Source organism: Carassius carassius, chromosome 17 (assembly GCF_963082965.1).
Source record: "Carassius carassius chromosome 17, fCarCar2.1, whole genome shotgun sequence".
In the NCBI taxonomy this organism is placed as follows: Eukaryota; Metazoa; Chordata; class Actinopteri; order Cypriniformes; family Cyprinidae; genus Carassius; species Carassius carassius.
In genome coordinates this window covers 9,168,108-9,190,144 of record NC_081771.1, presented here as the reverse complement: position 1 = coordinate 9,190,144, position 22,037 = coordinate 9,168,108, and the positions used below count along the sequence as shown (strand labels likewise).

At 38.1% G+C, this 22,037-nt stretch overlaps 3 protein-coding genes across 3 annotated transcripts; all 3 read right to left on the bottom strand.

Annotated features, from left to right (window-relative positions):
• Positions 1–3,534: 3,534 nt before the first annotated feature.
• LOC132160972 (myosin heavy chain, fast skeletal muscle-like) lies at positions 3,535–13,960 on the bottom strand. Its single transcript, XM_059570736.1, has 41 exons — positions 13,939–13,960; positions 13,721–13,768; positions 13,345–13,560; positions 13,056–13,199; positions 12,823–12,979; positions 12,709–12,736; positions 12,491–12,605; positions 12,210–12,302; positions 11,715–11,778; positions 11,535–11,633; positions 11,280–11,383; positions 11,013–11,151; positions 10,800–10,918; positions 10,525–10,674; positions 10,276–10,446; positions 9,861–10,167; positions 9,717–9,781; positions 9,509–9,596; positions 9,228–9,345; positions 9,011–9,134; positions 8,787–8,923; positions 8,440–8,695; positions 8,107–8,349; positions 7,850–8,026; positions 7,625–7,770; positions 7,444–7,534; positions 6,964–7,353; positions 6,764–6,890; positions 6,552–6,670; positions 6,282–6,478; positions 6,028–6,211; positions 5,780–5,945; positions 5,570–5,694; positions 5,169–5,477; positions 4,858–5,061; positions 4,645–4,770; positions 4,356–4,526; positions 4,168–4,272; positions 3,995–4,090; positions 3,767–3,898; positions 3,535–3,655 (listed from the first exon to the last, which is right to left on the bottom strand). The coding sequence occupies exons 3-41, from the start codon at positions 13,546–13,548 to the stop codon at positions 3,635–3,637; spliced, it is 5,811 nt and encodes a 1,936-aa protein (XP_059426719.1). The 5' UTR covers positions 13,549–13,560; positions 13,721–13,768; positions 13,939–13,960; the 3' UTR covers positions 3,535–3,634.
• A 1,803-nt stretch (positions 13,961–15,763) lies between these two features.
• On the bottom strand, positions 15,764–19,682 carry arpc4 (actin related protein 2/3 complex, subunit 4). Its single transcript, XM_059570775.1, has 6 exons — positions 19,555–19,682; positions 18,476–18,594; positions 17,678–17,789; positions 16,968–17,063; positions 16,671–16,841; positions 15,764–16,591 (listed from the first exon to the last, which is right to left on the bottom strand). Exons 1-6 carry the CDS (start codon positions 19,555–19,557, stop codon positions 16,586–16,588), a joined length of 507 nt encoding a protein of 168 aa, XP_059426758.1. The 5' UTR covers positions 19,558–19,682; the 3' UTR covers positions 15,764–16,585.
• Positions 19,683–20,353: 671 nt separating this feature from the next.
• Positions 20,354–21,497, bottom strand: LOC132160971 (histone H1.10). Its single transcript, XM_059570735.1, has one exon. It carries the CDS (start codon positions 21,384–21,386, stop codon positions 20,769–20,771), a length of 618 nt encoding a protein of 205 aa, XP_059426718.1. The 5' UTR covers positions 21,387–21,497; the 3' UTR covers positions 20,354–20,768.
• Positions 21,498–22,037: the final 540 nt, after the last annotated feature.

Below are 22,037 nucleotides of genomic sequence, written 5' to 3'. Positions count from 1 at the left end.
AGATGCACCATGTTTACCTTTGTATTGCACCAACTCTTAGGACTTGATGTTTATCTTGATCACCAAGTCTTAGGAATTGATCTTGATATTGATCTTGATAACCAACTCTTGGGACTTGATCTTGATGTTGTAATTTACCACCTCCGTGTATACTGTAAAATAAAACAAGGAATTTGTTGTCAGTTGAAACTTGCCCAAATTCTAAAATAATTCATCAGGAATTTTTTTTTTTTTAAATTAGCCCAGGATAACATCGTTTTCATTGAGGAGCACAATCTTGTAATTTGTAATAAACAGACTAAAACATCCTTATTTGTTAAAAGTAACAAAAAGTAAAAGCAGAATTGTGTGTAGAGAAAGTGTGTTTTGTGGCTAAGCATTCAATCACTTACCTTTGCTGTGTAGTTGTGAGCCCTGGGAGGAGTCGGAAAAGCCCTCTTTTATAGTGTAAGTGTCCTGTCAGGACATTTCAGCATCTCATTTTTGGGCATGAGTCCTGTTTGCCCTCTTCCATTTGTCCCTGTATTATTTTTATCTCTTGAAATGAGAAGGAGTTCCAAGATGGTTTTATCTCTTCAAAATGTTATGGTCTAGTATAGAAATGTGGAGAGGTTTTTTGTGTGTGTGTGGGGGTGGGGGGGTGGGGGTGGGATGGGGGTGCATTTTAAGTGTTTAAATGTAATCCTGAACTGTTATGGATTACTTGTCACTATTGATCAGAATCTGCAACATTACTGTATGCACAAAACTGGATCAAGACAACAAAACTTAATTTCAAGAGTACTCGATCATGACCCTAGAATGATAATAAATTGTTTCTTTTTAACTTAAATAATTCAGTAGAGACAAATAAGGAGAGCAAAAGAATAACCACAATGTGCAAGTCAGTCCATCTAACCCTCGGTTGTAAGTCCTTCTTAAGAATGTCTGGCAATAATAAGTCATCCACTCATTGTGGAGAAGACATCAAATGTCACTGGTGTAAAGTTGCACGAGCCTTACAAATTTGCCGTGTTACAAAGAAATCAAATTGGTATACTTCTGTCCCTTCAAGAAACAAGCAGGGAGGCCAAAAGATCATGCCTTTCCTTGTTAAGAACAGCTGAGGCTCTCCAGGCCTTTCTTGGGGATTAAACAAAGTCCCAGGTGGTGACAAAATCTGTGATGTTAACAGGCCAACTTGAGTCATTGTGTGCTAATAGCTGTGCCTTTCCACACTGAGAGTGCTGGAAGAATGTGTGCATGGCCTTTTATACACTTTTAAGACTTGAAATAGACATATATCATGTATTAATCATTGGACATGTATGTATATGTGATTTCACACAGGTAACGTTTTCTAATGAATACGTCAAACAGGATGCCATTTCATCCAGATGCATCCAGATCTGTGGATCCAGACCTCTTTAGTCTGATAGTCCTCCTCTGGTTGGCTTGGTGTAATATGAGATTTGATTTAAAGTAGGGTTTGTGACACTTAAGGTCAGTCTTTCCACTGGAAAGGTGATCCCATACTGGCAAAGAGCAGAAAGCTTTAAAAATTGTGGGGGAGTTACTCTTGAGATATAATGGGCTCCATTGAATAAAAATGTGAAACTTGATCACCCACCCATAACACTACATTCTTATTTGGACAAAATACAAATATAGACACCAGTGCCATCTTGACCCACCAAATGGCATCAGGCTCAGGGGATTTATTGTGACTTGAACTTCCTGTATTACATTACAAAACAAAATCCAAGTGTTTTAGTGTCTGTCAAGAGCCTGCAAGTGTGCACCGTTAAAGATTGTGGGATGGTACAATGGTTCTTGGATGAGACAGTTGTATCGTTGTTTCAAGTCATTGCGGCTTCTTATTTTAGGACTTCGAAGTATAATACAGCATCTTTGCTTCTCGTGATGAAAGACAAATGAGTTTGTACAGTCTTTGCTTTATTGTTCAATGTGTGAGTATGATGCCGCATTTACACTATTAACCACGCAAAGATCTGCTGATTATAAAGTCTCTCTGTCTCTTGGTGGATGCAGCTGGGATCCCTTCTGAGTACAACCGCAGATAAGTAAACATTTTCTTAATATTTATTTATTTGATATTTTTGACGCAGTTTCATGATTTTGCACAGACTTTGTTTGGGGAGCTATTAACTTTTGTGTTAACCCACAGGGTGTGGTTCTCTAAAATATTTGTTCAAACCATGGCAGAATGAGTACCTGAAGGATAAAAAGGTAAGGTCCTGATGCTGTTTTTATCCTGAGGGATAATTCTTAAATGTAACGTTAAGAAGCAGCAATATAGTGAACCTGAAAATCATATTTAGTGAGTGAACTTAATTTCAAGTAAACTAGTTAGTCTGAGCTCCCCTAACATAAAATATCTTATACATGGAATTAACCTTCTATGGATTTGTAAAGGGAGGTGTATATATAAATATATATTTCATGTAATGGTGCATCAGTTCTGAGCCACCACCAGTTCAAAACATGGGGAGCTGCATCCAAATTTGCATATTATTCATAACAAGATGAAGAGATTGTAAAGGTTCTCATTTTAACAAATGTGACAAGGAATGTGAGGCCGATAAGTCTACAGCTGATTTTAAATGTATGAATCTAAAGGGTCAATATAATAAATTTTAAGACTTACTTTAGCAAGATTCTGAGGTAACTAGTAAGCAATAAGGTGGTATTCAGTATACTATATTTCTATTTATAATTAATAATTTTGCCATGATTTTAAACCAGTTTGCATAATTTCTCATACTGGAGCAAACAATAAAAGAGTAAACTGGAGTGGCACAGATATATACTATATAGGAAGTGTCTTATGTTTTTGGTTACGGTTTAGGTAAATGCACATGGATGAAGTGTATCTTCAACCAGTTTTCAGGTGGAGGTTTCACCACAGAGAAGCAGAGAAAGGGTATAAGGACAGAAGGCAACAGACCTGTAGGAGCATGTTGAAGTAACAGGGTGTTATTCCAGAGTCACATGGATTGGGAGAAGTAGGTGTGCCATTATATTGTGAATCATCTTCTATCTAGAAGATTAGCCCACAGCCAACTGCAGTGGTCCAGTCTTAAAATGACAAGAGGTTGGTTAGCTGATACAACTTGGACACCCTTTGGATTTCACACGAGACTGCTATCCAATGTGGCATTAGTTCACAAAAGTGTAAACTCTGAGTGACAGAGCACCATGTAGGCTGATTAATAGTCATTTATTTGGTTGTAATCCAATGTGCACCATTTTAGACTTTACAAAATTCATTGAGGTTGCATCATATCCCCAAAGAGGAACTTGTAAAAGGACAAATAGGACACCCCTACTATGGACTTGTGGACTACAGGTCTGTGTAAACAAAGGCCACATCACGTTCACACAATTTACCAAGTAACCATAGTTTCTTATTAATATGGATACTTTAAACCTTGTAAGAAGCTATAATTTTATTAAAGATTAAGCAGTTTTTGTGTCATCCATGAAATGAAGAGAGCAAGTTAATTTTTTTAATAAAAGAAAACATTGCAGCCATTGTTGGTTGGTGGGCAACTTTATTGACCATATGACTCAGAAATAGCACAAATTCATATTATATGATTGTTTATTGCTGACTCTTCTTGAAAGGTGATATTTACTCTGCAACCTCTTTTCCCTGCAGAAGCAAAATGAATAAATAAATGAATAAAAGTCAAATATTCTGGACTTTTGAGTTTAGATTGTGTATATTTAAACGTTTTGAATAAATAACTTTTTTTTTAAATACCTTTCCAATGTCACGGCTTTTTGCCCTGAGCTTGTTGACCTGGGACTCAGCGATGTCAGCTCTCTCCTGAGCTTCCTCCATCTCATGCTGCACCTTCCTGTACCTCGCCAGGTGAGTGCTGGCCTGCTCCTCCTGTGATGAGATTACCAAGGAATCAGGTTTATTACATTGTCAAACATAATGATGTCTTAATTATGATGAAATATGACCATATAATACTGTACTTACAGATTCCTCAGCTTGTCTCTTATAGGACTTCACTTTCAACTGCAGTTTGTCCACCAGATCCTGCAGTCTGGTTACATTCTTCTTATCCTCTTCAGTCTGTTAAAAAGACATTGTAACAAATGTTGCTCTGTTGACAAACCATTCCTTCTCAGAAGTTCAGTTAAATTATCTACCTGGTAAGTGAGTTCCTTCACTCTTCTCTCATACTTCCGAACTTCTTTAACTGCTTCGGCACTTTTTCTCTGCTCAGCCTCAACCTCATTCTCCAGTTCACGAACCTAGGAAATAGAAAAAATGGATGCAACAATTCTGGTGTACCTCTTAGATTTCATAGCCTTCTTACAAATTGCACAAAAAGTACCCTAGCTTCCAGTTTCTGGAGCTGCTTCTTTCCTCCCTTCATGGCCAAACTCTCAGCCTCATCCAGACGGTGCTGCAGGTCTTTGACTGTAACTTCCAGGTTCTTCTTCATCCTTTCAAGATGAGCACTTGTATCCTGCTCTTTCTTCAGCTCTTCTGCCATCATGGCAGCCTGCAATCACACGTGACATGACTACAGCTCTTTTTCAGTGTTCACTAGATGTATTTAATTGGATTTGACTGGATAAAAATGTTGTCATATAGAACATGTCATATAAATAGGTACTCACATCAGTGATAGCTTTCTTAGCCTTCTCCTCTGCATTTCGTGCCTCCTGGACAGCATCATCCACTTCACCTTGGATTTGAACTAAATCGGCCTCAAGCTTCTTTTTGGTGTTGATGAGACTGGTGTTCTGTATATTGGAGAGTTACATGGTTTACCACTGATGATTCTGTCTAAGAGTCCAGATGAATTAAATTGTAAACACTTGAAAACAAACCTGGGAGTGTAGAAGTCCAACTCGCTCACTGGCATCCACCAGTTCCTGCTCAGCTACTTTGCGAGCTCTCTCTGTCTGCTCCAGAGCAGATCTCAGCTCCTCTATCTCAGCCTGCATCAGGTTGTTCCTGCGTTCAACCATAGCAACCTGCTCTTTCAGGTCCTCTTGACCCCTCAGAGCATCATCAAGGTGCAGTTGGGCATCCTATTAAAAGATGAATAACTTGTTTCAGTGGAATAGTATCGAAGAGTATGATGTTCAGCTTCCAGCTGAGGATAACTGGAACTTTAAGAAGAGCTCCACAATTTTACCTTGAGCTGTCCTTGGACATTCCTGAGCTGTTTCTGAGCTTCTGCCGCCTGGCGATTTGCATGGTTCAGCTGAATCTCCATCTCATTGAGGTCTCCTTCCATCTTCTTCTTGACTCTTAGGGCTTCATTTCTGCTCCTGATCTCAGAGTCTAGAGTGCTCTGCATAGAATCAATCACTCTTTGACTATTTCTTTTGATCTGTTCCATTTCCTCATCTTTCTCAGCCAATTTACGATCAATCTCCCCTTTCACTTGGCTTAGCTCAAGCTGGATACGAAGAATCTTAGATTCCTCATGTTCCAGGGTTCCCTGTTGACCAGTAAAGAGCAATAATCAGTTAACATTACAAAAAAGCAGTTTTGTTAAGTATTATATTGGTTCTTCAGAACTTTTCAGCTTACCTCGGCTTCCTCAAGAGCGACCTGGATTTCTGTTTTCTCGGTTTCGACTGTCTTCTTGGCTTTCTCCAGCTCATGAATGGTTTTCCCAGTCTCTCCAATTTGTTCGGTCAAGTCAGAGATTTCCTCTAAATAACATAAAAACCAGACTATTCACATGCAAGCATGGAAATGGTCTATCATCTGCCCTTTGTATTTGTGAAAAAATCTTACGTTGAAGGTTTTTGTTCTCCCTCTTGAGGGTCTCCAGATGGTCTAGGGCTTCTTCATAGGAGTTCTTCATCTTAAAAAGCTCTGTACTAAGAGAACGGGCCTCTTTTTGAGCTCCTTCCAGTTCTGCTTGGTTTTCCTCATACTTTTGCTTCCACTCTGCCAGAACCTTGCAAAAAGTCAATTAAATTTGTGATCAAAGACCTTATGTTGTTGTACAAAAATTCAGGAACAATTAATACATCCTGTACCTTGTCAAAGTTCCGCTGCTTCTTATCAAGATTGGCAGCAAGAGCATTAGCTCTCTCCACATCAATCATGAGATCCTCAACTTCATTTTGCAGTCGCTGCTTGGTTTTTTCCAGAGAGGCACACTTTGAGTTCACAGCCTCAATGGACTCTTCAGCATCCTGTAAACGCTGAGCAAGCTTTTTCCTACAAGCAACAATGAAATGTTAGTCATTGCTTCTACTTTATTTCCTGTTAAACAGGGGATTTTACTTACTTTGCTTCCTCAAGCTCTTCAGTACGCTGAATGGCATCAGTCTCATATTTGGATCTCCATTGAGCTACTTCACTATTGGCCTTTGACATGCCACGCTGGAGCTCAGATTTGGCTTCCTGTTCCTCCTCGTACTGCTCTCTGAGCAGATCACAGTCATGTCGTGCTGACTGGACAGCATGAGCCAGGGCATTTTTGGCCTGAAAAGCAACAAACAAAGCATTATTTGCTAATGTTGCTACGAGACACGTTACCAAAATAGTAAACAATTACCTTGGTTTCTTCCTCAATGTGTCTCTTAAGCTCCTCAATCTGCTGAGTGAAAGCTTGCTTGCCTCGAGTCAACTGAGAAACAAGAGCTTCTTTTTCCTCTAGCAGACGACTAAATTCACCTTTTAAAAGAAAGAACAATTCCATGAATCCTTGAAAATGTAGGCAAAACCTTAAATTTGGAGTTTGAAGTGTGGCTTTGTACTCATACGTACCATTCTCAGTAGCCAGTCTTGCTTTTTGTGTACTTATCTCATTTAGTTGACGGATCGTTTCATCGTTTTTGGTTTTAATTTCACTCAGTTGATCTTCAAGTGTACGGCATACCTTCTCCAAGTTACCCTGAAAGGAAAAATTGCTATGAATATGACTGTTATATTAAAAACGCAATATTCAGGAAAATAAGTTCTCGTGCCTTTGATTTGGCAACAGCCTCCATATTGCTTGAAAGGTCATCAATCTCCATTTTGTATTCACTCTTTTCTTTTTCCAGCTTCTGTTTCACACGCTGGAGGTTGTCAATCTGTTCTCCCAGCTCTGCCACACTGTCAGCCTGCTTCTTGCGGAGTGCTGCAGCCGTCGCTTCGTGCTGCAAGGTGGACTCCTCCAGATCACGGCGTAGTTTCTGGAACTCAGCCTCACGTTTTTTATTCATCTCAATCTGTGCAGCAGTGGCACCTCCTGCTTCTTCAAGCCTCTCGCTGATCTCCTCAAGTTCCCTGGAGAGATCTGACCTCTGCTTCTCAACCTTAGCATGAGCAGCACGTTCTGCCTCAATTTCTTCCTCCAGCTCCTCAACACGAGCCTGAAATAAACAGTGGTAATTATGAAGATCACACTTACTTAAACCAGATTACATGACCAGTGTTCCTAGCGTTATTCATTGAGAGATCACCTGGAGTTCCTTGATCTTCTTTTGATGCTGAGTACTAATAGACTGTTCATCCTCAATCTTACTTAGAAGTTGGCTTATCTCAAAGTCCTTCCTGTGGGAAATAGTTGTAACAGATGATTTACATATATCATCGCAAATATTATTCTCTTCAAAACATTCCAAATAGAAGTTAAAGTCTTACTTCTTTATCTTCTCGTCTGATTGTTGCTTGTCATTCTCCAGGTCCATTATGGATTCTTGGGCAAGTTTCAGGTCACCCTCAAGCTTTCTCTTGGCCCTCTCCAGGTCCATACGGAGTTTCCTTTCTTGCTCCAGAGAGCCTTCAAGCTATCAAGCAAGATTCCAATATTGGTTTTTCTGAAAGGCATCTAAAATTAATCAAATCAACCAATATATTGTAACTTACATCATCCACTTGTTGTTCAAGTTTGGTTTTGGCCTTTGTCAGAGTATTGACTTTGTCCTCCTCTGCCTGCAGATCATCCAAAGTTTGCTGATGTGCCTCTTGGAGGGCTTTCTTCTCTTTTGATAACTTTGCAATGCTTTCATCCAGTGAGGCCATCTCCTCTGTAAGATTTTTCACCTAATATAGAAATTTGGTGAAATTGTTAGAGTCAGATCAGGTCAGATATCTGATGGGTAATATGAATTAAGACAGTAAACCTTGTTCTCGGTGGCATGTTTCTCCTTCTCCACTTTGGCTAAGGTAAGCTCTAAATCATCAATGTCTTTCTTCAGCTCAGAGCACTCATCCTCTAGTTTTCTCTTCTTGGCTGTCAGTTCAGCATTGATTTCTTCCTCATCCTCCAATCTTTCATTTGTCTCTTTGAGTTTCGCCTCCAGCTGGATCTTGCTTTTGATTAGTCCTTCGCATCTCTCCTCAGCATCAGAAAGGTTCTCTGTTTCCTGTTGATTAGAGCATCATTTGATTTAAATTTTAGCTGTGAATTTGTGATGTTATAAAGACAAATTGATGAATGCTGCTGAAAAACTCACAGCTGCCACTTGCAACTGCAGGTCATTTTTCTCCTGCAGCAGGGAAACCATCTTCTCCTCCAGCTCCTTCTTCTTGGCAAGTGCCTTTGTAAGATCCTCCTTCATTTTTTCAAAATTCTCTTTCATGGCTGCCATTTCCTTCTCAGTCTCTGCACTCTTGAGCAGAGGCTTGATCTTAAAATACAGCTTCATCCATGGCCAGTGTTTCACATTCATGAATGAGCGGATGTTGTACTGGATGGAGAAGATGGACTCTCTGGATCATAGAATCGGAAAAAATGTCCAGAGACTGTGTGTAAGCATGAAGTTACTATCTTATCCATGTAATATTTTATGCAAAACCATACCTCCTCTCCATCATTTTGACGAATTCTCTCCTCATAACATATCCACGACAAAGAGCCTGAGTCATGGTAACCAGCTCAGCTAGTTTTTCATCTCGCATCTCCTCAAGGGTACCCAACAGACCAGCTTTGAAGAACACCTATCACAAATAAGTGATAAAGCAATTATGCACTATTATCTAATATCTAGAAAAATAAGTTGCAAGATATGGTTTGATACTGTGTACCTTGGTGTGTCCAAACTTGTACTGGGTATGATCCACATCGATGGAGCCAAGAAGCTTCTCTGAAGCCTTCTTATTGTCAATGAACTGACCCTCAGGGATGACACTAGCATTCAATACTTTGTACCTGACACAGAAGTGATTTCAGTTAAATTTTCATCTGAAGTACCCTTACCTTTAAATGTGCATGTTATTCACATGTGGCATGTATGTGAGATACCTCTGCTTAAAGTCACCATAGAGGATTCTGCTTGGGAAACCCTTTCTGCAAATTCTGATACCCTCCAATACACCGTTACAGCGCAACTGATGGATGACCAGAAAGTTCTCCATAAGACCTGGAAAAATAGGTAGAGGGATTTTAATCTTAAAACATTCTTAAATAGGATATAGGAAATATTATGTCTTAAATAGGATTCTGAGTCTTCTTTTGACAGCTAAACAAAGGTGATATTGTTATACTAAGCACTATTTATTATTGGAAAAAATAACAATACCAACCAGGGGTTTTTGATTCATTTGGAATCAGACAGCGTACAAAATGGGGATGTGTGCTCCTCAAGTTGGTCATCAGCTTACCCAAGTTCTCCTGTAGAATTTTGTCCAAAATATGTTGAAATGCTTGACCAGTGTACAAATACATATATTAATCATATTAGCAGTTTTATAATCATATAACATGAACACATATTTAACATGGTAAACTTACCCTAAACAGTGCAGACACTGTCTGGAAAGAACCACCCTTTTTCTTGCCCTTTTTGCCTCCTGCCTCTGTACAGTATAATAAATAATACAACTAGAATGTGTAACTATCATAATACATTTATAAAAAAAAATTATCAGAGCAGACCTTCAGCAGAAGCATGAGCAGCATACAGGTGAGCCAGCAGTTTCACTGAAGACTTCTGGTACAGCTGAACCACTGAGTCGTTCAGAGGGTCCTTGTTCTTATCCAGCCAGCCTACGATGTTGTAATCCACGGTTCCAGCATAGTGCACCAAGGAGAAGTGGGCCTCGGCCTTGCCTTTGGCAGGTTTGGGCTTCTGGAAGCATGCATTTTTACCAAGATGCTGGTCATGCAGCTTGTTCTTAAAGGTTGTGTCTGTTGCCTTAGGGAACATACACTCCTCCTCAAGGATGGAGAATATACCCATTGGCTGCAAGAAAGAGCACATTTCCTTGAGATAAGAAAATGAATCAAACCAAAGCACCTATGCTTAAAAATAAAAATAAAAACACCATGTCCTAAAGTTGAAATTTGTTACCTTTTCAATAAGCTCAATGCAGGCAGCCAAGTCCATACCGAAGTCAATGAACTCCCATTCGATGCCTTCTTTCTTGTATTCCTCTTGTTCCAGCACAAACATGTGGTGGTTGAAAAACTGTTGCAGTTTCTCATTTGTGAAATTAATGCACAGCTGCTCCAGGCTGTTGAACTGTAGAGAACATAAAATATTTCAGCATGAGAACCAAGCTAAAGCTACAGATTCAAAATCTGTATCTTATTAACTTACATCAAAGATTTCAAACCCAGCAATGTCAAGCACTCCGATGAAGAACTGCCTTGGCTGTTTGGTGTCTAGCATCTCATTGATTCGGACAACCATCCACAGGAACATTTTCTCATAGATCGATTTGCACAGAGCCATAGTTGCATTATTTACCTAATTTAGAAAAAAACAATGCCATTTAATACCATTTCATTAAAAAACAAAAAGCAAAACAAAAAACTGCATATTCATAAATATTTAGTGATTCAATTATTTATACATTTTTTTAGTGGACACACCTGAGGAACAGTTTGACCTTTGGTCACAAATTCATTCCCGACCTTCACTCTGGGAAAACACAAAGCCTTCAGCATGTCAGCAGAGTTCAGTCCCAAGAGGTAAGCGATTTTATCAGCCACTGAAAAAAATAAATAAATTGTAAGTAAATAATTTGTATGTATCCATACTGCAACCATATATGCATGCTTTCATAGATAAATTTAAAGTCACACCCTCAGTTCCATCAGGCTCAGCCTGCTCCTCCCTCTGCTTCTGCTTGAACTTCATATTCCCATGATGTATCACAGCTCCTGTCAGCTTGTAGATGCCTATTTTCTCCTCAGCAGTAAAGCCCAGGATATCAATGGCTGTCTGCAAGTCAGAAACAATCAAATGTATGTACTCTTACTATAACATATTTCACATAGTGTATCAAGAGATATGCAGTGTATAAGATTATGTATCAAATGTTAAGTGCTCAGACATTTGACTCCACTTACATCAGTTGCAATGAACTCTTCCACATCATTGATGCTCTTGACTGTGATCTCACCCTGACTGATCATGGGATAGTCGTATGGGTTAGTGGTGATTAGAAGAGCCTCTACAAGAGGAATATGTCAAGAAAGAAAAACTTAATGCTGTGGCACAAATTTAATAATTTAATGCTGACATTATCCGTTCTTGCAGCCTTTATTAAATTCAAATTATTACATGCACATTTGATCCTAATGCAATAATGTACAGTTTCTTACCCAGCAGTTCTGGCTTATGGCCAGTGCAAAGCTGGTAGAAGATGTGGTAGCTCCTCTCAGCAGACAACTGGAAAGTTACTCTGGACTTTTCCAGCAGATCTATGGATCAATACCATGATTGTCAGAGGGATAAAAGGAATGTGCGTAATCAGCTGAAATCTAAAAGAATGAAGGACTCACAAGTTTCAATATCAGCTGATGCCAGTTTTCCAGTGGTGCCAAAATGAATTCGGATAAATTTACCCTGGATATTTTACCAGATGCAAGATTAATTAGACAACAGTTTTAATTTACAGAATCAAAACGCTTAGTAGAGCACGGCAGTTGGCAGGTGTCTCGGGTCTCGGGAGACTAGCGTAAATTGACCGACAGCGACATCTGCTGTTTTTGAAAAGAAAGTTGTTCATTTGCATTTGTTAGAAAATCTGTCTGCACGCATTTGTGAGAAAATCAAGCCAAGTTTCCTCATAAAAAGTTATAACACACAATAGCCTACATATATCTGTCCATACCTCTGCAGTTTCTCTCAAATAAGAGTTTTGTACTTGCAAATTACTTTGCGTTTGTTTGAAAGTCGAGTTTATCTTTGCAAACAGATTGTGTTTATTTAGCTACAAAACACAGAATTTGACAAAAAATTGACACAACATTTGCTCTATAGACTATAGTACTCACAAAGCGGGAGGAGTTGTCATTCCTCACAGTCTTGGCATTTCCATAGGCTTCCAGCAAGGGGTTGGCTGCAATGATTTGATCCTCCAGCGACCCCTGATGTGTACAGAATATCTTTAATGATGCTGTCAAGTAAGTACTTTGCTGTCCTCTTGAAATGAAGGATTAGTAGCTATATGCATGCATATGCCTTAAAGAACATCCATTTGATTAATTCCCTGACCATATCATTAATCAAAAGGATATAAATATCAGATATTATCAAAATAAATATTTAAAAATACCTGCATTTTTCCAGGGACGGGCTCTGCTTTCTTCTGTCCAGATGATACAGCGATTGTCGCAAAGTACTGGATGACACGTTTGGTGTTCACAGTCTTTCCTGCACCAGATTCTCCACTGAAATTACAATAATGCAACATATAGTCGACCCAATTTCTCTTATTTTATTTCTTATTTTAACTGAAAGATAAAAGTACTCCAAACTCTGAAAAATACTCACGTAATCAAGATAGACTGATTCTCACGATCTGCGGAAAGCAGAGAGACATTTAATTTTACCCAACAAAGATTAAAGAAAAAAAAATCTTAAATATTTTCTTCCACAAGTTTATACCAGTGAGCATGAACTGATAGGCGTTGTCAGAGATGGAGAAGATGTGAGGTGGGGCTTCAACTCTTTTTTTGCCCCTGTAGGCTGTCACAACTACAGAATCATACACTGGGAGCCACTTATAGGGGTTCACAGTGACACAGAACAACCCGGAATAGGTCTGCAAATTAAGATTTTAGCTTAAATAAGACATATTGCATTTGAAGGATGAAGTACTGTTCATTTTCGTTACATACGTAGATCATCCATGCTGCATAACGCTCTTTGAGGTTGTACAGCACAGTGGGCTCACTGAGGTGGGTCATCATGGCCATGTCCTCTATCTTATCGAACTTAGGGGGATTCATTGGAAAAATGTCATCTTCCTTCACTGTGATGGTCTTTTTGAGGTGAAAAACAAGGCAAATGATAAATAACAGTGTTTAATATGAAAACTAAAAATACTAGGCTCAGATAACTATATTTTGAACTTGTACCTTATTTATTTATATTGTTACTTGGTTGTTACTCTAGATGTAAACTTACTTTGCCACACAGCGTTTTGACAGTGGCTTTGCCACCCTCTTTGCTGACTAGCACCCCTTTGAGGTACATCTCCTGTTGTTCTGTCACAAAGTATGCTGTCTTGGCATCAAACGGTGTGTTCTGAGCCTCAATTCTCTCCCTCTCGGGCTTCCGGAGGTAAATAGCCGCCGGGCCAAAACATTCCATTTCTGCATCCCCACTCATGGTGCCAATTTACTGGAAAAATAGACCAAACATCAGTAACATTCAGGATATTGATCATTGAAATAGTAAGTGGTAATACAAAACATTACTGCACTATAGTATAAATGATGAATATTGTTTGATGAGGTTGTGTAGCCTCATCAAACAATATTCAAAAATTGTGTATTTTTACCTCCTTTTGCCTCCAGTCAGTAGAAGTTGAACAAATGATGTGAGAAATCTGTATATATATAAAATATATTAAATATGTATATTTAAAAAGACATTCCTTCATAAGCACATTTATGATGAATTATTTATGCACACAGAATAAATGTAATAAACTTGATAAATATTGTAAAAAATTCTTTAACTAGAATTTTTTTTTTTTTCATTTTCAGTTTGACTCACCTTCTTGAAGTCAGCCCCAGTCAATGGCTTCGCACTCGACTTCTTGTTTTATAGAGCACAATGTGTTCAGTCAGCAAAACTCTCTCTCTCTATTTGGTGTTTGGACTGCCCTCAACTCCGCATCTCTCTCTGGAAATGTATTTTTATCTGATGATAAATCTAAAGTAATTTTGGACAGAGTATTGCAGTTTGGTTCCAATATTTCCACGTTTTCAAAGCAGTCCAGAGATTTGTATATCAAAGACGTTATTACAGCGTAAAACTTTGTAAACATCCATATTTTAATTTTTTAAAGGAAATGATATAAAGTTCATATAACTATAACATTAGAATCATGTGAGAACCTTGATGCTCTGTAATACAAATTATGCACTCTATTAAATATATAGCACTTCAGTGGTGTCAATTGTGTGAATTCAATCTTAACAATGTTCCTTGGCACTGTGGGACTTCTCTCTTTAGCTGAGGGGGAGCCTGCAAATGTCACATGTATACTGTTGCAAATTCCTTCCAAACATACATATGTTAAAAGACATGAAATTTCAATTTTGAAATGTGATGCATGAGCACACAGACCGGATGTAAAAGTGACCATAAGCTGCTTATGTATTAATTTCATTTCTTCATCTTCATCTCAGATATTGCTTTGGGTTGTGAGATTTGAGGCAAATGAACATTTGCATTTTTCCATCTAGTATTTAAATACTAGATATAGCAAGCACTTTTAATAATAACAATAGTTATTACACCTATGTGATCTGAAAATAATTATTTGACCGTTTTTTTGTATGTTTTTATTTAAGATCTGTATTTACATGGTGAAACAAGGGCAACTTCATCCCAACCAGCTTTATTTCTTAACCCGTCTCTTGTGGTTGTCGAAGAACTGTATGCCATTTCAACATGAGATCTAATGATTTATACCAATTACACTCAGGGTTTCCTTGGGATGGGAAACAAGATAGGGGTTCTGTAAAAGGGGAAAGTGCTGTAAAAATTCTCAAGAGGTTACCCACAACGGTGAGCTCATCTCCTCAATAAAAAGAGATACATGATATTTCATATTATCGTCTTATAAGGATTAAGTACAAATATAGATACACTCAAGCAGCTGCCCTTTGACACAAACACAAAATATACAACAGCCTGAAGGGAGAACAGATATGTGAGTACTTTTTTTTTAATCATCTCATTTTAATTATTAAAAGGATGGAAAAGTCGTGAAAACATGAGATTGCTATATATTCCTAAATTAATTACTACAAAAAGAGAAAACCTATAAAAGTAAATGACAGTACTTAAAAGTATTGCCAATTCTGCTTCAAAATATTAGTCAAATGATAATCTGTATTATATACATCAATAAGGGCTTCGTATTATCCCAAAGTCTGGGCAATAAATAAACATTTATTTTTAAATAAATTTAAAATAAATCAAAATACAGGCAAAAAAAATAATTATAATAATGCCATTTTTTTACAACTTTAATTAGAAACCTAACAGATAGTAGTTTTTACATATCATGTGACACAAAAGAAAGGTCAGATACGTGACCTCCGTTGTAGGGATAAAAAACTAAAAATTTTCCCTTGTCTATATAGATTATATTGTATCTACTATTTCAATATCTTGTGACGATATGGAATGCCTTTTTTCCCCAAATATCATGAAGGTGCTCCATATCAAATGGTTATTTACCAAGTTCTCCAAATATGGGCCATCATTGTATTGTACATACTGTAACATTCAAAATCTACAGAAGCTAAAATGACCACAATACGTAACTGAACCAACACCTGTCATTCCCACAATAAACAACACAATACAAGCAGAAAGGGATTTATTTAGCCTTTTCATCATTTTGCCATGACTGATATGGTTTGAAAGATCCATGTGCACCACCGTGAGTTTTTTTTTAAATATCGAAACTCAACATGAAAAATGGTCATTTGAATACATGACATATTTATAAAAAAAAAAAAAAACACTGACAAAACAAACTGTTTAAATTATTGGACACTGAACATTTTCCTTTGTGCACATGAGAATCAATGAGGTTTCATTTGTATAGACCCACCCTGATTTTAAGGTTTGTAACAAAGGCAGAGGTAAAATGAGTCTATCCTTTTAATATGTACAGTACATGCTCATTAATATTCATGAGAACAAAGAAAAGCTGAGGCATATTCAGAATATTGCAACGTCGTTAGCGCTTTACTACTACTAAACAATGACAGAGGGATTTGGGATAAGATGAAGAGAGACAGAACACAAATGGAATTACAGTGTGTGAAGAAACAAAATACTTTTAAAACAAAATTAGGCCATTAGCAAAAGAAAAAAAAAAGGGCAAGGATAGTAGGGCAAAAAAGTCAAACAAAGAATAAAACAGAACAACAAAAGAAGTACCGCACCTGTCTGTGAAAACCATTACTTTGCTCTTAAATTACAATACTGCAATACTCTGAATTCCTTCCTGTGACAGGCGGCACCCTCTGGTTCCAGCTGTTCCACCCTTGCTGGTGGTCCAGGAATCAAATTGCACCTTAACTACTTCCTCACTGGCCCCACAGATCTCCATCTTTTTTTTTCCGGCGACCAAGGTGACACAGGTATTGCAGCCAGCAGAAGGTGTACTGAAAATTTCCTAAAACTGAACAGAATATAGAGTAAGAGGTTGTTTGTGTGACAGTGAAATTTTCTTTTTATCAAAGCATACTACAGAGACACACGTTTTTGAGGAACCCCTCTGCAACTATGCGAGCCCTGGCGTTGACGGACAGTTTCATCTCGCTGATTTCCTTGTCGATCTCCTCCATAAAATGGATGACAAAGTCCACTAACTTATGCTTGTACATTTGTTCTGTGTGGAAGTTAGTGATTAGGAAACTGATGTCATATCCCTGACAAAAGAAACAAAGGTTATTCACTGTTAAAATATCATATTGATATTTCACAAGACCTGAAGATTTCTGTTAGCAAGAAATCAAAATGCAATAAAAATAGTACATTCCTCCTCTCTCCCTCACCTCCACAGGTTTTCTTCGCAGGATGAAGAAGTTCTCAGCTCTCATCATCATGAAGCGCATGAACTTGTGACACAGGATCTTTTCAATCTCATCAGCCTTCAATGGACAAGATGAGGTGCATCGTCCAATCACAGACCAGTAAAGACAGAAACAAACCATCAGACTGGATTCTTAGCTTGTGCTATTGTAACAAAAATCTCATACTTCTGGCTAACCGAAGTGGTTCTCAACCTTTGAGACCTACAGAGCCCACAATCACAATCAAAATATTAGAAGGAGCCCTCCACCAATAAAGGCTAAGATATTCTTGGTATAAGATAACTGCTTGTTTTTCAATTCTGATACATTAAACTAATAAAAAACAAATTCATCTTGATTGTTTGTGAGTTTTTTATTATTATTATACTTTAGCACAGGATTAATTTAATATATTAATAATAATTTATTCATTTAAATCCAGCGGCCCCTTGGAAGTTTACCGAGGCCCCTAATAAGTGGCTGAGAACCACTGGCTTTACAGTGTTCAGTGAACTGCATGTGGTGATATTGATACGTCAGATTGAAACCAACCTCCCTCACTTGTCTCCTCTCCACCACAATACTTCTCTTTTTGTATTATTAGTAGCATTTTCTGTATTCAGCATTAAAACCCATCTCAGTAATGATAGCAAAAGTGAGTTTAGGGTAAAACGACGAGTGTGCTTGCTTGCCTGTTTGACAGCAATACTGACTCGCACAGAGTTGATGGAACCTTCTATTAGAACCTTCTCTTTATCGTTCCTACTGATTACAACAGGCTGAAGCAGCAACTCCTTACTGCTCCTGTTGAGATGATTAGACAAAAACAATAAAGAATAAACAAACAAAAAATCTGGCATTCTGCATGTAATAATAAACACCAGGAGTAAACCAAAAACTTCTAATTAAACTAAACCCCAGATGCTAATGAGTAAAACACTCGAAATTCTCATATGTCCACTATTTCTTTAAAAGCTGAAATGAAAGTTTGAACAATGTACTGAATTTGCAGGTTTGGCTGTAAACTGCAGCTTTTGTTTGTACTCTCTTTCAAACGATCTATGGCTAAATCATATTGCAAAAAATAAAAAAAAGGATCTGCACACTGTTATGCTCCCTTTATTTCAAAAAGTTAAAATAGCAACGTTTCGGTAAAAGTGTTTGAGTTTCTGTGTTTGCCTGACAAATGTCTGTGACCGAAATGTTGCTACTTTTTAAACTTTTTAACTTTTTGAAATAAAGGGAGCATAACAGTGTGCAGATCCTTTTTCTATTTTTTTTTATTTATTTGTCCTTTGATCTTGCACCTGGTCAAGACTTTTTTGGATGTGTGTATTTTGATTTTCTCTATGTTAAATCATATTGCAAACATTTTAAAACTTTAATGCAAAGTTTGAATGTGTCAGATGTGTGAATGGAGGCTACTGACCTATCATACAACTTTAACACACAAATAAAACACACATGCAAGCACAGTCACACACACTTACCGGACTTCAACCTCTGGTTTGTTGTGTCTTTCAACCACCTGTGAGGAGAAGTTTTCCAGACAGAGAGCTGCCTGCAGTGTAGCACGCACCGCATTCAGGTACGGACGCAGAGTCGCTGTCTGACAAAACGAAACAAACTAAATCAGTACTCAGGATGACCATATCTGCAACCTTACAGCAAGCAAGCACTCGGCAAACAGTTCACAACTTCCACTCGGTTTCAAACACGCCTGAACCTGCAGGGGAATTTTCGGGATAGTCCTACACAAGCCCTCCAAACAAAACAAAATAACCTGCCCTATACACATTAAGTGTCTCAGTCAACATGCAAACATCATTAATCTCTTCATAGACTGCACTGTCTGAAGCACAACACTTCCTGAACTAGACTCAAGACATGGAGGAAGTGCAAACCTGCATGCAAGAGGATGCATTTTTAAAACACTGACCTTGTTTGGCATTATGTGGGCTGCCTTGGAACTCAGATATAGCTCAGTAAATATAACTAGACTCTATAACACAGTTGCCTGTACACATAATTTTCATAACTAAAGCAAGTTAATTTGTACTGAATAGCTGATAACACCTAAGAAATGTTGTACACTCATCTGTGTTGTGCATAACCAAACAGCAAATAACACAGAAGTAACGTTAAGCAGCAACCATCTCGACAGAATGTGCACTTATACACTCGTTTGTTTGGAAAATGTGTAGCACAAGACTAACATTAGTATATTTAACAATAAAAGGGCTGTCTGTTAATCATTTTTTGTCGATCGATTAAATATGAAATTAGGTAAATTTGAGTTGTCTTGCCCATAATACAAAAACCCTGGATTACAAGGCGCTGCCAATGTTAATACACACTGAATTGTCAAATCAATATCAGTCATCTCGCGACTGGGGAACATGGGTGGGGATGTTAGCTAACGTTAGTGGTTTAGCACTATGCGCCGACGCAGAAACAAACACCTGGAATCACACTTTTGCGTCACAACAGTATTGCCATTCATGTAATAATGATTACACAAACAAAACACAATTCGTATTTTTCCCGAAGTGCTGAAAGGCAATCCTACCATTTCTGTGTACCCGCTGGAGCAAAAGACGGAAGTGGTACAAACACCGGGCGACTTCCGCGAGTTACGCCATTAATCGGAAGATACCAACTTTTCACCAAGTAGGGGGCGACGACTGTATAATTCATATGGAATTAACTTTTTCCCTGCTGTTTCTAGTCAAAAAATATCTTGATAGTGAAATAGGCTAACATGCCTGTATTAAGTGCTTAATTCGCTGATAATATTGCTTACTGTAGACTTTACATGATACAGACGTTTGTGCAAAAAGTCGTAGAAGAGGAAGTTCTTGTCGGTTGTAGCGGTAGCAGAACCTTAACTTGTTTTGTTTTTTATAAATATACAGTAGCCTACTATTTTCTTTTAATTGTTTTACCACCTAATATTGTTGTGTCGTATTTAGAATCACATTCTGCAAGATGGTCGTTTTTAAAGAGCTCAGCAGGGATTAAAAAAACAGATGGGAAAATGTAGATAACTCAGTCCTTCACTAGAAGATAAATTGTCAAAAGGTTTAAGGAAAAAAACTTTAGATCTCCATATTATTAGATTCCAGAACTGTAGTTTCAAATGTATTTACCTTTTCACCCCTGTCTATTTCATATGATTTTTGAGCAAGCACTTTTTACTATTTACGGAGCCCCGCACATGACATGCAAGAAAAAATAAATAAATTGTGCGCACGATTTAGCCTAATATTTTTTCTCCGGGGCTCCGTAATTAACATTGTGCTCAAGGTAATAATTAAACTGAATCATTAATCTTGCTATATATGCATCACCATTAAACACAGGTCAAGAAGGTTGTGCAGTCATTTTTATTAAAAAGAATAATAATAAAATCAGGTTTATTCGACATACATGTTGTCTTTTGCAGTTCAGTAACATTTTATATGAGATTGTTGTTTAAACAAGCACTGTTCTAGTTTATATTCACAAAGCGTTCATCTTCGTCTAGTCAGCTAGTACCAAGTGTACTGTTTAGTGCAGCAAAGGAAACAAAGTGTCATTTCAGGAAAGCATGACATCTTGAAGTGCAGGAACTAAAGTGGGTGTGTCTCTATCATGAATCCGTTTACATCAAACCTCAAATGACAGCATACCTAATGTCAACAGAAATATCAAAATATATCAAAAATAAAAACGAATCCCCTTAAATCTGGATTCTCCAAGAAGCTATATAAAAAAATACAATTCTTTACTTTCAAAGAAAGTCTATTTTGATTTCTTCGCCTTGGTTGCCTTCTTCGCCGCGACTTTTGGCTTTTTGGCAGCTGCTGCTTTCTTCGGTTTGGGTGTCGTCTTCTTAACACTCGTCTTCTTCGCGGTCTTCTTTTTAACCGGGCTCTTTTTGGCGCTCTTCTTTGCAGTCACTTTCTTGGTCACGTCTTTTTTGGAAGCCGGCTTTGCAGGGTTTTCTGTTTTGGTCGCCTTGGTGGCACTCTTCTTTGGCTTTTTCTCAAATTTCTTCTTATTGAGCTTGAATGAGCCGTTGGCTCCCAGTCCCTTCACCTGCACGAGCGTGTCGTTGAGAAGGAGCGCGCGGATGGAGTAACGCAGATACACGCGACCGTTCTGCTGATTAAACCAGCTCATTTTCTTCGCTTCATTGTATATCTTGAAAAGCGACGAGCCGTTTTTCTCACCCAGGGTGCGGATCGCATCAATGACGAGCTGGCTGTACTTTCCGGGCCCCTTGCTCTTCTTTTTCTTCTTTTTAGCTGGAGAAGCAGTTACAGCAGGTTTCGCCTTATTCGCTGATGACTTCTTCGTTTTGGTTGCTGCTGGAGCAGGGGCTTGGGCGGGTGTTGACTCTTCGACCTCAGCAGACATGATCAAACCTGATGCGTATTATGTGTGTTTTCCGAGAACGCGAGAGTATCAGATCGAAGATGATGCGAGCATCATCTCAAGGTTTTGAATCATCAGATTTAACGGCGACACGCGGACGTGATTGAGAACAACAACACATTCGACAGAGGCTCTTGTGGAGTTGTGTTTTCTTCCACGACTTTGGGAGCTATTATCTTGTTAGCTTGACATACATTACCAAGTAAAATTATTAATAGGGGAAGTACAAAAAGTGCTCTTTCTGACAGTGTGTTAAAGTGGTGAGATAAAGGCAAAACCGTGGCGCGAGGAAGCAAAGAAAAGATCTTGCCCAGATAATGGCGATTTTGGGTAGGGGCAATTACTTTGCGAACGAAAATCTTTTTATGGATAATGAGACAGTTCATGCATCAACCTTGCTTTGAAAATGTAGAAAGTGAAGATTCTAGAATTATACTACTCATTCCGTTTTTAACAAAAACATTAGAGGTGTAAGCAGTTTAATTTCGCTCAACTAACACATTAAACAACGCCCTCGCGTGGATGTGTATTTGCAAACTTTTTTTCTGCTCTTTTGTTCCTGGTGACTTTTGTTCACTGTATTCTTCTCTGCCTTTATGTGAAAGTGAATGTTAATAAATAAAATAAAGACAT

Coding starts and splice junctions, on each gene's coding strand:
- LOC132160971 (XM_059570735.1), bottom strand. CDS start 21,386: ATGTCTGCTGAGGTCGAAGAGTCAACACCCGCCCAAGCCCCTGCTCCA.
- LOC132160972 (XM_059570736.1), bottom strand. CDS start 13,548: ATGAGTGGGGATGCAGAAATGGAATGTTTTGGCCCGGCGGCTATTTAC. Junction 10,447..10,524: donor CTGGGTTTGAAATCTTTGAT/GTAAGTTAATAA, acceptor TGTTCTCTACAG/TTCAACAGCCTGGAGCAGCT. Junction 7,535..7,624: donor TCAGACGAGAAGATAAAGAA/GTAAGACTTTAA, acceptor TATTTCCCACAG/GAAGGACTTTGAGATAAGCC.
- arpc4 (XM_059570775.1), bottom strand. Junction 17,064..17,677: donor TCAGTATTGCTGTCAAACAG/GCAAGCAAGCAC, acceptor TGTCCATTGAAG/GCTGATGAGATTGAAAAGAT. Junction 16,842..16,967: donor TGCGAAGAAAACCTGTGGAG/GTGAGGGAGAGA, acceptor TTCTTTTGTCAG/GGATATGACATCAGTTTCCT.